Below are 12,834 nucleotides of genomic sequence, written 5' to 3' on the forward strand. Positions count from 1 at the left end.
TATTGTGGTCACATTCTGTATTGAATAAAGATTATTGGGGGAGATTTATCCAAACCTGTGTAGGGGAAAAGTTGACCAGTTGCCCATAGCAACCTATCAGATCGCTTTTTTTTTATTTTTTTAAAAGGCCTCTGAAAAATTATATAAGCGATCTGATTGGTTGCTATGGGCAACTGGTCAACTTTTCCTCTACACAGATTTTGATAAATCTACCCCATTTTTATCTGTAATAAGGATAAAGACACCCAGATCTGTCTATGTATAAGTCTATGGAACTTGTTCTTGTCAGGTCCATGGCAAATGTGTGTGCCAACACAACACTGCGGGGGATCATTGTGAAAAGTGTGCCCCGATGTACAATGATCTACCATGGAGGCCAGGAGATGGGAAAAGTGGAGACCCCAATGAGTGCAAACGTAAGTATCAAGAACAATTAAGGTTCAAACAGATAGCAGCAAAATATGTTAATACATGCGATAGATAGATAACACGGAAGGATAGATTAAATCCATTGCAAGTGTGTAGGTCTCCCAAATATAATCTCAAACAATTGTACGTTAGCAAAACTAATAAAACTTCACTTTGAATTCTTCTTATAAAATGCTTGTACATATATAATGCAAATTATTCAAACTTGACCGCCACCAATACCGCAAATTGTAGTGCCCGCGACTGTTCACATTAAAGGGGTACTCCTGTAAAAAAAACTATCTTTTTTAAATCAACTGGTGCCAGAACGTTAAACAGATTTGTAAATGACTTCTATTTAAAAATCTTAATGCTTCCAGTACTTATCAGCTGCTGTATGCGCCACAGGAAGTTCTTTTCTTTTTAATGTCTCTTCTGTCTGACCATAGTGCTCTCTGCTGACACCTCTGTCTGTCTCAGGAACCCGTCAAGAGCCGGAGCAAATCCCCATAGCAAACCTATCCTGCTCTGGACAGTTCCTGACATGGACAGAGGTGTCACCAGAGAGCACTGTGGTCAGACAGAAAAAAAATGTGAAAAAGGAAAGAACTTCCTGTGGCGCATACAGCAGCTGGTAAGTTCTGAAAGGGTTAAGATTTTTAAATAGAAGTAATTTACAAATCTGTGTAACATTCTGGCACCAGTTGATTTAAAAAAAAATATATATTTTTTTTTTTACTGGAGTATCCTTTTAAAGCTTCAAACACCAGCATATTTTCCAGTTGCAGTTATTTGCTGGTACACCATTCCTATGCAGTAGTATCAAGAGCCAGTCCACAAACTCAAAAATGCAGCGTATTATTTATTGTGCATATACAGGTTAGTGGCATAGGATGTATATCACTTAGTCTTAGGTGCATCCATTTAATATATGTATGTCTCCTGTGCACACATACTCAGTACATCAGTATTGCACAAATGTCCACTTTGTAAACATGAATTTGCTGGTCCAGGAGCAGATGAAATCATATTATTGCACATGCATCCAGGTAAGTACAGTATATTGCACACATGTTCATGTTACAACCACTTATTTTAATGTGCATCATAAAGAAAGTGGAAAAAATGGAGCACTCACGGGAGTCCTGTGCAGTAACTTCTTTATTCACATGAAGACATAGGGTAAAACAGCAGGGAGGAAAGGTGGACAGATGCGGGGGGAGAGATCGTCTCGGTGACGGACCGTTTGCGCGCCGGAGCGCTTCATCAGACTGGGGACGAAGCGCTCCGGCGCGCAAACGGTCCGTCACCGAGACGATCTCTCCCCCCGCGTCCGTCCACCTGTCCTCCCTGCTGTTTTACCCTATGTCTTCATGTGAATAAAGAAGTTACTACACAGGACTCCGGTGAGTGCTCCATTTTTTCCACTTTCTTTGTGATGCAAGTTACATGAGCTTTACCATATGTGCAGCATCGCCACTAGGAGCCTCCAGCAGTTTCAAGGGACCGCACTCATATCCACTTAGTCCGGTGTCATACACTAGAGTGGTGCCGAGCAGCTTTGTATATTACACTTATTTTAATGGTCATAGAGCTTCCTGTATTGCACTGCTACCGACTCGCACACAGACCCTTTCCTTTAAAAGCCATTCAGATCCATAATTATATAGAAAAACTTGTAATGCAGTTTGAGTGTGTTCACATAGGTCCTACGCATTTCCTTTGCTATCATTCATCAGGGACCGTTTCTGTAGCATTATATTCACATAACTGTGCCACTGCATGTGTACGTGCGGCTCTGGTGGTAGCCGGGACTGATATACAAACAAATAACTGTAACTGAAAAATATGTTAGTGTTGGAAGCTCTAATGTAAACAGCAGCCTGCTCTATAACTTGTGGTATTGGTGGCAGTCAAGTTTGAATAATGTGTGTTATAGGTATGACATAGATACAAACTAGATATTAGACAGATATAAGATAGATATTTAATAAATATTAGGTTCATGATATAAATATTAGATGAATAGTCATTTGATAAATATTACAAGTATAATAATTGATAGATGTGAAAATATAAATACATCTATATATAAAACTCAATGCAAATCTACGGGAAATATATATTCTGGCATAACTTCTATATGGCTGGAGATATTTTGATAACACCTGGTCACATGTAACTTATATGTCAAATAAAAATATATGATAGTTAAATTAACCCTTACCTACACCCTTATATAAAAGATGGGTTTTTGTTTCAAGTCCCATGCAGGTATATAGGACTTCCAGTACCTTACTCCATAAGCTCCACTCTGCATCTCCTGGTGAATGTGTCAGTCTGGCTTGCAAGCCACACCCCATCTCACAAAGACATGCCCACTGTTTAAGCCCCACCCCTTTTATTTACCCTTTTTGTGCAACGGTCTAGCTTGAAAATCACGCCCTTTTCCACAAAGCCTTGTCCCCTTCTGTTTTTGGCTTATAATATCTTCATCACAACTCAGTCCCACCTGAGGACAGGATATGAGTTTGGGATATGACAACAATATATGAGGACGGGATATGAGGATGAGACAAGAGGACGGGATATGAGGACAGGATATAGGGATGGGACATGAGGACAGGACATGAGGAGGGGACATGGGGACGGGATATAGGGACGGGATATGGGGACGGGACATGAGGACGGGATATGAGGTCGGGATATGACAACAATATATGAAGATGGGATATGAGGTCAGGATATGAGGATGTGATATGAGGATGGGATATGAGGTTGTCATATGAAAACAATATATGAGGAAGTGATAGGAGGATGGGATATGAGGTTGGCATATGACAACAATATATGAGGACGGGATATGGGGTTGGGATATGACAACAATATATGAGGACGGGATATGAAGTCAAAAGCTTCCACCTTTGTTGATTTTCCTCCCCAACAAGGATTAGGAAGGAAAAACCGGGGTACTCGGCTAGTTAATGATAAATTAAATATATACTGGAATAAATCATTAGTTACACATAAAAAGACGCCTATGTAAAAAACACAGTGTACTGGACCATATAGATCAGATTCACCAAACACGAAAAGGTACCAGCACCAATCATGTGATCAAACACAAATTAAATTTGAGAAATTATAATAAACATACATTTTAAATCAATATAAAACACAAGCAAGGATATCGACACACTGATACTGACATTTTATGTTTACCTTATCGCTACCGTTACCTTATCTTGTGTATTTATTATCACAATGCCTATATCCTTCCTTGTATTTTATATAGATTTTTAAGTGTACCTGTCATCAACAAAAACTTTTTATATAATGCAGATATTAACATTATATGTATATTTGTAATATACATTGGTTAAAAAATGTGTATATTTTTGAGTGAAAAAAATGCTGTTTCTGCAGCTATTGCCTGTGTGTCTCTGTGCGGACTCCAAATACAGGAAGTGAGGACAGGACAAGCAGGGCTCTGTGCAGACTGCTGGCTTGTCAATCATTCCGCTGTGTGAGCCCGTAACATGTCACGGAACCTCACTTCACAGAGTCCTGCTTGTCCTCACTGCACAGAGCCCTGCTTGTCCTCAGTGTACAGATCCCTGCTTGTCCTCAGTGTACAGATCCCTGCTTGTCCTCAGTGTACAGAGCCCTGCTTGTCCTCAGTACAGATCCCTGCTTGTCCTCAGTGCACAGAGCCCTGCTTGTCCTCAGTGTACAGAACCCTGCTTGTCCTCAGTGTACAGATCCCTGCTTGTCCTCAGTACAGATCCCTGCTTGTCCTCAGTGCACAGAGCCCTGCTTGTCCTCAGTGTACAGAACCCTGCTTGTCCTCAGTGTACAGAACCCTGCTTGTCCTCAGTGTACAGATCCCTGCTTGTCCTCAGTGTACAGATCCCTGCTTGTCCTCAGTGTACAGAGCCCTGCTTGTCCTCAGTGTACAGATCCCTGCTTGTCCTCAGTGTACAGAGCCCTGCTTGTCCTCAGTGTACAGATCCCTGCTTGTCCTCAGTACAGATCCCTGCTTGTCCTCAGTGCACAGAGCCCTGCTTGTCCTCAGTGTACAGAACCCTGCTTGTCCTCAGTGTACAGATCCCTGCTTGTCCTCAGTGTACAGATCCCTGCTTGTCCTCAGTGTACAGATCCCTGCTTGTCCTCAGTGTACAGAGCCCTGCTTGTCCTCAGTGTACAGAGCCCTGCTTGTCCTCAGTGTACAGAGCCCTGCTTGTCCTCAGTGTACAGATTCCTGCTTGTCCTCAGTGTACAGATCCCTGCTTGTCCTCAGTACAGATCCCTGCTTGTCCTCAGTGCACAGAGCCCTGCTTGTCCTCAGTGTACAGAGCCCTGCTTGTCCTCAGTGTACAGATCCCTGCTTGTCCTCAGTACAGATCCCTGCTTGTCCTCAGTGCACAGAGCCCTGCTTGTCCTCAGTGTACAGAACCCTGCTTGTCCTCAGTGTACAGATCCCTGCTTGTCCTCAGTGTACAGATCCCTGCTTGTCCTCAGTGTACAGAGCCCTGCTTGTCCTCAGTGTACAGAGCCCTGCTTGTCCTCAGTGTACAGAGCCCTACTTGTCCTCAGTACAGATCCCTGCTTGTCCTCAGTGTACAGAGCCCTGCTTGTCCTCAGTGTACAGATCCCTGCTTGTCCTCAGTACAGATCCCTGCTTGTCCTCAGTGCACAGATCCCTGCTTGTCCTCAGTGTACAGAACCCTGCTTGTCCTCAGTGTACAGAGCCCTGCTTGTCCTCAGTGTACAGAGCACTACTTGTCCTCAGTACAGATCCCTGCTTGTCCTCAGTGTACAGAGCCCTGCTTGTCCTCAGTGTACAGATCCCTGCTTGTCCTCAGTACAGATCCCTGCTTGTCCTCAGTGCACAGAGCCCTGCTTGTCCTCAGTGTACAGAACCCTGCTTGTCCTCAGTGTACAGATCCCTGCTTGTCCTCAGTGTACAGATCCCTACTTGTCCTCAGTGTACAGATCCCTGCTTGTCCTCAGTGTACAGAGCCCTGCTTGTCCTCAGTGTACAGAGCCCTGCTTGTCCTCAGTGTACAGAGCCCTGCTTGTCCTCAGTGTACAGATTCCTGCTTGTCCTCAGTGTACAGATCCATGCTTGTCCTCAGTGTACAGATCCATGCTTGTCCTCAGTGTACAGATCCATGCTTGTCCTCAGTGTACAGAGTCCTGCTTGTCCACTATCACTTCTTGTATTTGGACTCCTCATAGATACACACAGGCAATAGCTGCAAGGACAAACATATACATATTTTTTTAACCAATGTATATTACAAATATACATACATATAATGGTATTATCTACATTATATAAAAAGTTTTTTTTGACGACACGCACACTTTAAATGTATGTTTATTATAATTTCTCAATAAAGTTGATTTGTGTTGGATCACATGATTGATGCTGGTACCTTTTCGTGTTTGATGTATCTGGAATAAATAATTGCTTCTTTAATAAGCTGGGATCACACATAGTTTTTTAGTTAGTATTTTTAGCCAAAACCAGGAGTGGAATTGACACAGAGAAAACCAATAATATAAAGATTTTCAGCTTCTTTTTTTTTATTTTTTTTATTTTTTATAATCACAGGCTTCCTTGAAAATGAAAGAAGCAATCTGATTGGTTGTTATGGGCAACTGCGCCACTTTTCCTCTACACAGGTTTTGAGAAATCTCCCCTTATGTGGGCGAACCTAGTCTTATTCTAACATTTCACATTTGTGATAGTTAGTAATGTTCCGAAATTAGAGGGAATAAGGACTAGGATTACATATCAGAAAAACTGAGTTTTATGGTTCAGGTGTATCTAAACCTTTGACTGCAGCTGTATCTGTCTATTTATCATATTCCCAGTGACACTGTGGGAGATTTACCCAAAAGTTGCCCAATTTCCCATAGCAACCAGATTGCTTCTTTCATTTTTAAAATGAAAAATTAAAGTATTTGGAAGCATTTCCTTAAAGGGGTACTCCGGTGGAAAGCATGTTTTATTTTTTTTCAATCAACTGGTGCCAGAAAGTTAAACAGATTTGTAAATTAATTCTATTTAAAAATCGTAATCCTTCCAGTAGTTATCAGCTGCTGTATACTACAGAGGAAGTTCTTTTCTTTTTGAATTTATTTTCTGTCTGACCACAGTTCTCCCTGCTGACACCTCTGTCCATGTCAGGAACTGTCCAGAGCAGAAGAGGTTTGCTATGGGGATTTTCATTCCTGCTCTGGACAGTTCCTGCTACAGACAGAGGTTTCAGCAGAGAGCACTGTGGTAAAACAGAAAATAAATTTAAAAAGAAAAGAACTTCCTCTGGAGCATACAGCAACTATATTTAATGCTATGTACTGGAAGGATTATGATTTTTTCCTAGAATTTATTTACAAATCTGTTTCACTTTCTTCCACAAGTTGATTTAAAAAAAAGACATGTTTTCTACCAGAGTACCCCTTTAAATTGTCTAATTTGGGTCAAATGTTTAGGGCCTTCGACATGCTTTTTACCATACGTTACTGGAATTTTGGCACATTCCTCTTGAAAGAACTGATGTAAGCCTGAGTCAGGTTTGTAGGCCTCCTTGCTTGCTTATACTTTTTCAGTTGAGCCCATACATTTTTAATGATATTGAGGTCAGGGCTTTTTGAAGCCACCCTTTTTGCCTTTGGAAGTATGCATTGTCCATGTGAAAAACCCATTTGGGCCCAAGTTTTAACTTTCAGATATTACTTCAATATCCCCACATAATTTTCTTTCCTCCAAATAGGATGGGGTTTTTCATCTTGCAAATTTCCCCCTTTTTCTTTATACTTGGCAATGGTCATTATCCCCACACAATTGTGTTTCCGCAATCCAGAGGATCTTCCTCCTCATGTGCAGCTAGCAAACTGTATCCTGGCTTTTTTATGGTGGATTGAGTGTAGTGGCTTACTCCTTGCTGAGTAGCCTTTCATGTCATGTGCATATAGGTAATGTTTACTGTTGATATGGATAATTTCAAACCTGTTTCCTCCAGCATCTTCCCAAGATGGTTTGCATGATGGTTTAAATTGTATTTTTTGCACCTACATACATTCCTCTCTAAGACACAGAGTCCATCTCCTTCCTGAAGAATATGATGGCTGCTTGGTCCAGCATTAATATTGGATAAAATTGCTAGAGTCGATTAATGTGGGACCTTTTGATATTTAGGAATTGCTCCCAATAATGTTAATGACCTCTAGAGCTTCACAGCAGGATACAGAAAAATCTAAATTCAGGCAAAGGTCAAGTTAGGTCAAAATAAGGGGAACAGGCACAGGAAATAGCAGACGCCTGTTTAAATCTCAATCTGATCAGAGGTGTGAGCGCCGACACCACAGAAGATCAGGTGCTTCCACCTCCTGATAGGCTAGGCCGGCAGTGTCACACAGCAATGAGCAGTCCTGTGCTGAACAGGAGCTGTCGCCAGGGATGACAAAGGATGCTGCGAGGGATCGCTTGGTGGTAGAGAGATCTGCAACTAATGCATCCGCTGTAGGAACCTTGATTGAAAACTACAGGTCTTTTGAATGGATGCAGCTCATTTATGTTTCAATGGGTACCCCACCCATTGAAACATAAATGAGCTGCATCCATTCAAAAGACCTGTAGTTTTCAATCAAGGTTCCTACAGCGGTTGCATTAGTTGCAGATTGATCTCTCTCCCACCAAGCGATCCCTTGCAGCATCCTTTGATGGCTGATGTGTTGGAGGGAGGAAATGGAATTATGGGATTTGTAGGTAAAAAGAAGAAAAGTCAAACAGGAAATACCAGTTCCCAAAAAGCTAGCCACAGTGTTATGGTAATCTCACAACATAGCCATTTAGCCCCAAGACAAGCGCAGATCCATCCTAAGCATGTCCATTACTGCCTGCCAGGTACGTACTAAAATCAACTTATGGTAGATAACCCCTTTAGATAACAAATACTTGTTCTTTTATTAAAGATATATCTTTATTTAAACACCTCAAAACCTAAAAACTGGCAGACATTCTCCTTCAGAATTTTCTTATAGAGAGCAACATTTATGGGACTCGTGTTCCAGCATTAGTTCATCAGTCCATAGAATTTTTACTTAAAAATCTTTGCAGTTCATCTAGATGTTTTTGGCTAATGCAAGATTGTCCCTTGTGTTCTTTTTGGTCAATAGTGGTTTGTGCCTTGCTACCCTGTGGTTATTGTCCAGTGTCTTTTCTATTGTGTACATTGACCCTAATGGAAATTTGTCACCTAGATTTAAAGTTTTTAACTGATCTGAGCCAGTTCAAGTTTTCTGATCTTTTTCTATTTCCTGATTGCAATTTTGTTTTATTTTGTCCCAAAAAATAGCATGGTGCTAACCCATTTATTTACATGGGAGCATTTTCTAGGCATGCTCTATGGCCTGTGCAGAGGTCATTCTGCAGGTAGCGGAAAAGGCTGAGCCGAGCTATTGAAAATAGCCAGATCCTTTCAATTTATCTACTTGTGTAACCTTTCACTGTAATTCTGTATGTGATAATGGGGAGGACACTGCTGGAAGGTTGTTGTTGTTTTTTTTTTTTTTTACAGAACTGGAAGTGTCAGATTATTATTAGGCTTAGTGGCCAAAATTAAAACTGAAAGATTTCAGCTTTATTTTGAAATATAGATAGTAAAACAGAAAAATTTGTGGAAAAAAAAAACAATTTTTTTACTTACAGAAAAATTTTATTTAAACGATAGGTCATTTTCTAATGTTACGCGTTTAAAACCCATTTTGACAAGTTGCCCAGAGATGCCAAAAGTTGAGATCACATCGGGTCCCACTCCTGAGACCCACCTCAAGATACAAACGGGAGAAGTGTGCAGCAGCAGGTGGCTCATTCCCCGGCTTTCAATTAAATCCAACCTTTTCTCTCTATAAGCTCATGCAGTAAAAAGGTCGGATCTGCCGCACACTTCATCAGCTTAGAACTCCTGATCGCAGCGGGTCTCACAAATGAGACTCTGTGCATTCTTAAAGGGGTACTCCGGTGGAAAACTTTTTTTTTTTTTTTTTAAATCAACTGGTGCCAGAAAGTTAAACAGATTTGTAAATGACTTCTATTAAAAAATCTTTACCCTTCCAGTACATTTTAGCAGCTGTATGCTACAGAGGAAATTCTTTTTTTTTTTTTTTTTCTTTTTTGTCTTACAGCGCTCTCTGCTGACACCTCTGTCCATGTCAGGAACTGTCCAGAGCAGCATAGGTTTGCAATGGGGATTTTCTCCTGCTCTGGACAGTTCCTGATATGGGCATCAGGTGTCAGCAGAGAGCACTGTGGACAAGACAAAAAAGAAATTCAAAAAGAAAAGAATTTCCTCTGTAGCATACAGCTGCTAAAAAGTACTGGAAGGGTAAAGATTTTTTAATTCAAGTAATTTACAAATGTGTTTAACTTTCTGGCACCAGTTGATTTAAAAAAAATGTTTTCCACTGGAGTACCTCTTTAACTGTTGACATGTCTAGGTAGCATGTGAAAAGTTGATTTAAATGACAGTAATACTTTTATTGAAGCAAATGAGATGTTCTGTTGTTATTCAGTTCTTTAGATGTTCATCTGCGTTTTCTTGTGACCTCCTGGAGGAGTCATTGTTGTGTTATTTTGGTAGGCCGGCCACTCCTGGGAAGGTTCACCACTGCCCCAGGCTCCATTTGTGGATAAAGGTTCTCACTGCGGTTCTCTGGAGTCCCAGAACCTTAGCAATACCTTTTCCAGAATTTTTTTTTAGCATCTGTACTTTTCTGTTTAGAACATGGCATCATGGGCTGATTTTGGAGACCTTCTAGCTGCTTTCCATTACCAGACCGTTCTGTTTAAGCAATGTTAGTTTCAGCAGGTCTGACAGATGTCATGCCTTGGTTTGGATAGTGAAATTGAATCCATTGGTTCTTTGAATTAGCTTGTTCCTCGTCTTATGGGGGCCTGAGTCTGTATCCTCATAAAAAAATACCCCCAGAAATACCCCTTTAATAAAATAACAGCATTTTGTCTTTATTTAGGTCTTCTTAGTCTAATACTTAGTAGTGTGAAGTCTGACAAATATGCAGACATAGAAGAATTTGGGAAATACTTTTTGACAGTACTGTATAATAAATTCATATATACATAGATACATATATTAGATAGACTTGTAGATATATAGCTTGATACATGAATATACAGTTATGCTAGATATATAGATAGACGGATGAATGCTCTTCTTTCTCCTCTTCATGTGTAGGCTGCCGTTGTCACAATCATGCTGTCAGCTGTCGCTTTGATCACAACGTCTGGCAGTCCTCTGGAAAGAAGAGCGGAGGAGTGTGTGAAAACTGCCAGCACAACACAGAAGGGCACCGCTGCCAAAGATGCAGGGCAGGCTACTTCAGGGATCACACGGAGCCCATCAGCTCCCCTCTGGCATGTAAAGGTAAGTCCAGCAGTGCCCCAGACCCCAGAAGGTACAGGCTTCTACTTACTCAAAGGGCACCAGACTTTATGTATTCATACCTCCTCATGTATTGAAAGAGGAATGTGTCAGGGACATCATTTTACTGCTTTACAAAGCATTGGTGCTTTATTATTTGGAGTACACAGTTAATTTCTAGGCACGAGTTCATAGAAAGGATGCCCTGGAGCTGGATAAGTGAGTACATCAATTAATATTGAGCATGGAGGATTTTAGTTTTGTATATTACATTTGCTTAGTCTTAAAGGGGTACTCCGGTGGTAAACACATTTTTTTTTTAAAAATCAGCTGGTGCCAGAAAGTTAAACAGATTTGTAAATTACTTCTATATAAAAATCTTAATCCTTCCAGTACTTATCAGCTGCTGTATGCTCCAGAGGAGGTTGTATAGTCCTTTTGTGTCCGACCACAGTGCTCTCTGCTGACACCTCTGTCCATGTCAGGAACTGTCCAGAGCAATAGAGGTTTGCTGTGGGGATTTGTCCCTGCTCTGGACAGTTCCTGACATGGACAGAGTTGTCAGCAGAGAGCACTGTGGTCACACAGAAAAGAACTATGCAATTTCCTCTGTAGCATACAGCAGCTGATAAGTACTGGAAGGATTACGATTTTTTTTTAATAGAAGTATTTTAGAAATCTGTAACTTTTTGGCACCAGTTGATTTAAAAAAAAAAAAAGTGTTTTCCACAGGAGTACCCCTTTAAGTAGAAATGTTAAAGAGGGGAACATGATCAACATATAAGCATAAAAATGGACCAAAAAAATACGGTGGAAAGCTAAGTTTAGAGGACAAAAGGGCCCGTCCTCTGTGTGAAGAAAAACAAAATTAGTTTTAAAAGGAGACAAGTCTTCTTTACCATGAGAACTGTAAACCTAAAGAACAGTATACCTCAGGATCAATTCACAGCACAAACATTTGAGAGTTTAGACAGATTCTTAGAACAAAATAATGTTAAAGCGTAGCCGTCAGATCCAACAAAAATGTTTTTTTAACCCCTTAAGGACCCAGCCCAAATATACCTTAAGGACCCGGCCATTTTTTGAACATCTGACCACTGTCACTTTAAGCATTAATAACTCTGGAATGCTTTTACCTTTCATTCTGATTCCGAGATTGTTTTTTCGTGAGATATTCTACTTTATGTTAGTGATAAAATTTTGTCGATACTTGCATCATTTCTTGGTGAAAAATTCCAAAATTTGATGAAAAAAATTGAAAATTTTGCATTTTTTTTACTTTGAAGCTCACTGCTTGTAAGGAAAATGGATATTCCAAATAAATTATACATTGATTCACATATACAATATGTCTACTTTATGTTTGCATCATAAAGTTGCCATGTTTTTACTTTTGGAAGACATCAGAGGGCTTCAAAGTTCAGCAGCAATTTTCCAATTTTTCAAAAAATTTTCAAAATCAGAATTTTTCAGGGACCAGTTCAGTTTTGAAGTGGATTTGAAGGGCCTTCATATTAGAAATGCCCCACAAATGACCCCATTATAAAAACTGCACCCCTCAAAGTATTCAAAATGACATTCAGTAAGTGTGTTAACCCTTTAGGTGTTTCACAGGAATAGCAGCAAAGTGAAGGAGAAAATTCAAAATCTTCATTTTTTACACTCGCATGTTCTTGTAGACCCAGTTTTTGAATTTTTACAAGGGGTAATAGATGAAAAATCCCCCCAAAATTTGTAACCCAATTTCTCTCGAGTAAGGAAATACCTCATATGTGTATGTCAAGTGTTCGGCGGGTGCACTAGAGGGCTCAGAAGGGAAGGAGCGACAATAGGATTTTGGAGAGGGAATTTTGCTGAAATGGTTTTTGGGGGGCATGTCACATTTAGGAAGCCCCTATGGTGCCAGAACAGCAGAAAACCCCAACATGGCATACCATTTTGGAAACTAGACCCCTCAAGGCACGTAACAAGGGGT

General features: G+C 40.4%; 1 protein-coding gene across 1 annotated transcript in view; it reads left to right on the forward strand.

Moving 5' to 3' along the window:
- LOC130276063 (netrin-4-like) overlaps positions 1–12,834 on the forward strand; it is a 74,241-nt gene that overhangs the window by 38,212 nt on the left and 23,195 nt on the right. The window contains exons 4-5 of the mRNA XM_056524908.1: positions 290–416; positions 10,674–10,862. Of these exons, the coding sequence (XP_056380883.1) occupies positions 290–416; positions 10,674–10,862 (316 nt within the window). The remainder of the gene's footprint in view (positions 1–289; positions 417–10,673; positions 10,863–12,834) is intronic.

The sequence above is a fragment of the Hyla sarda genome, chromosome 6, assembly GCF_029499605.1.
Source record: "Hyla sarda isolate aHylSar1 chromosome 6, aHylSar1.hap1, whole genome shotgun sequence".
In the NCBI taxonomy this organism is placed as follows: domain Eukaryota; kingdom Metazoa; phylum Chordata; class Amphibia; order Anura; family Hylidae; genus Hyla; species Hyla sarda.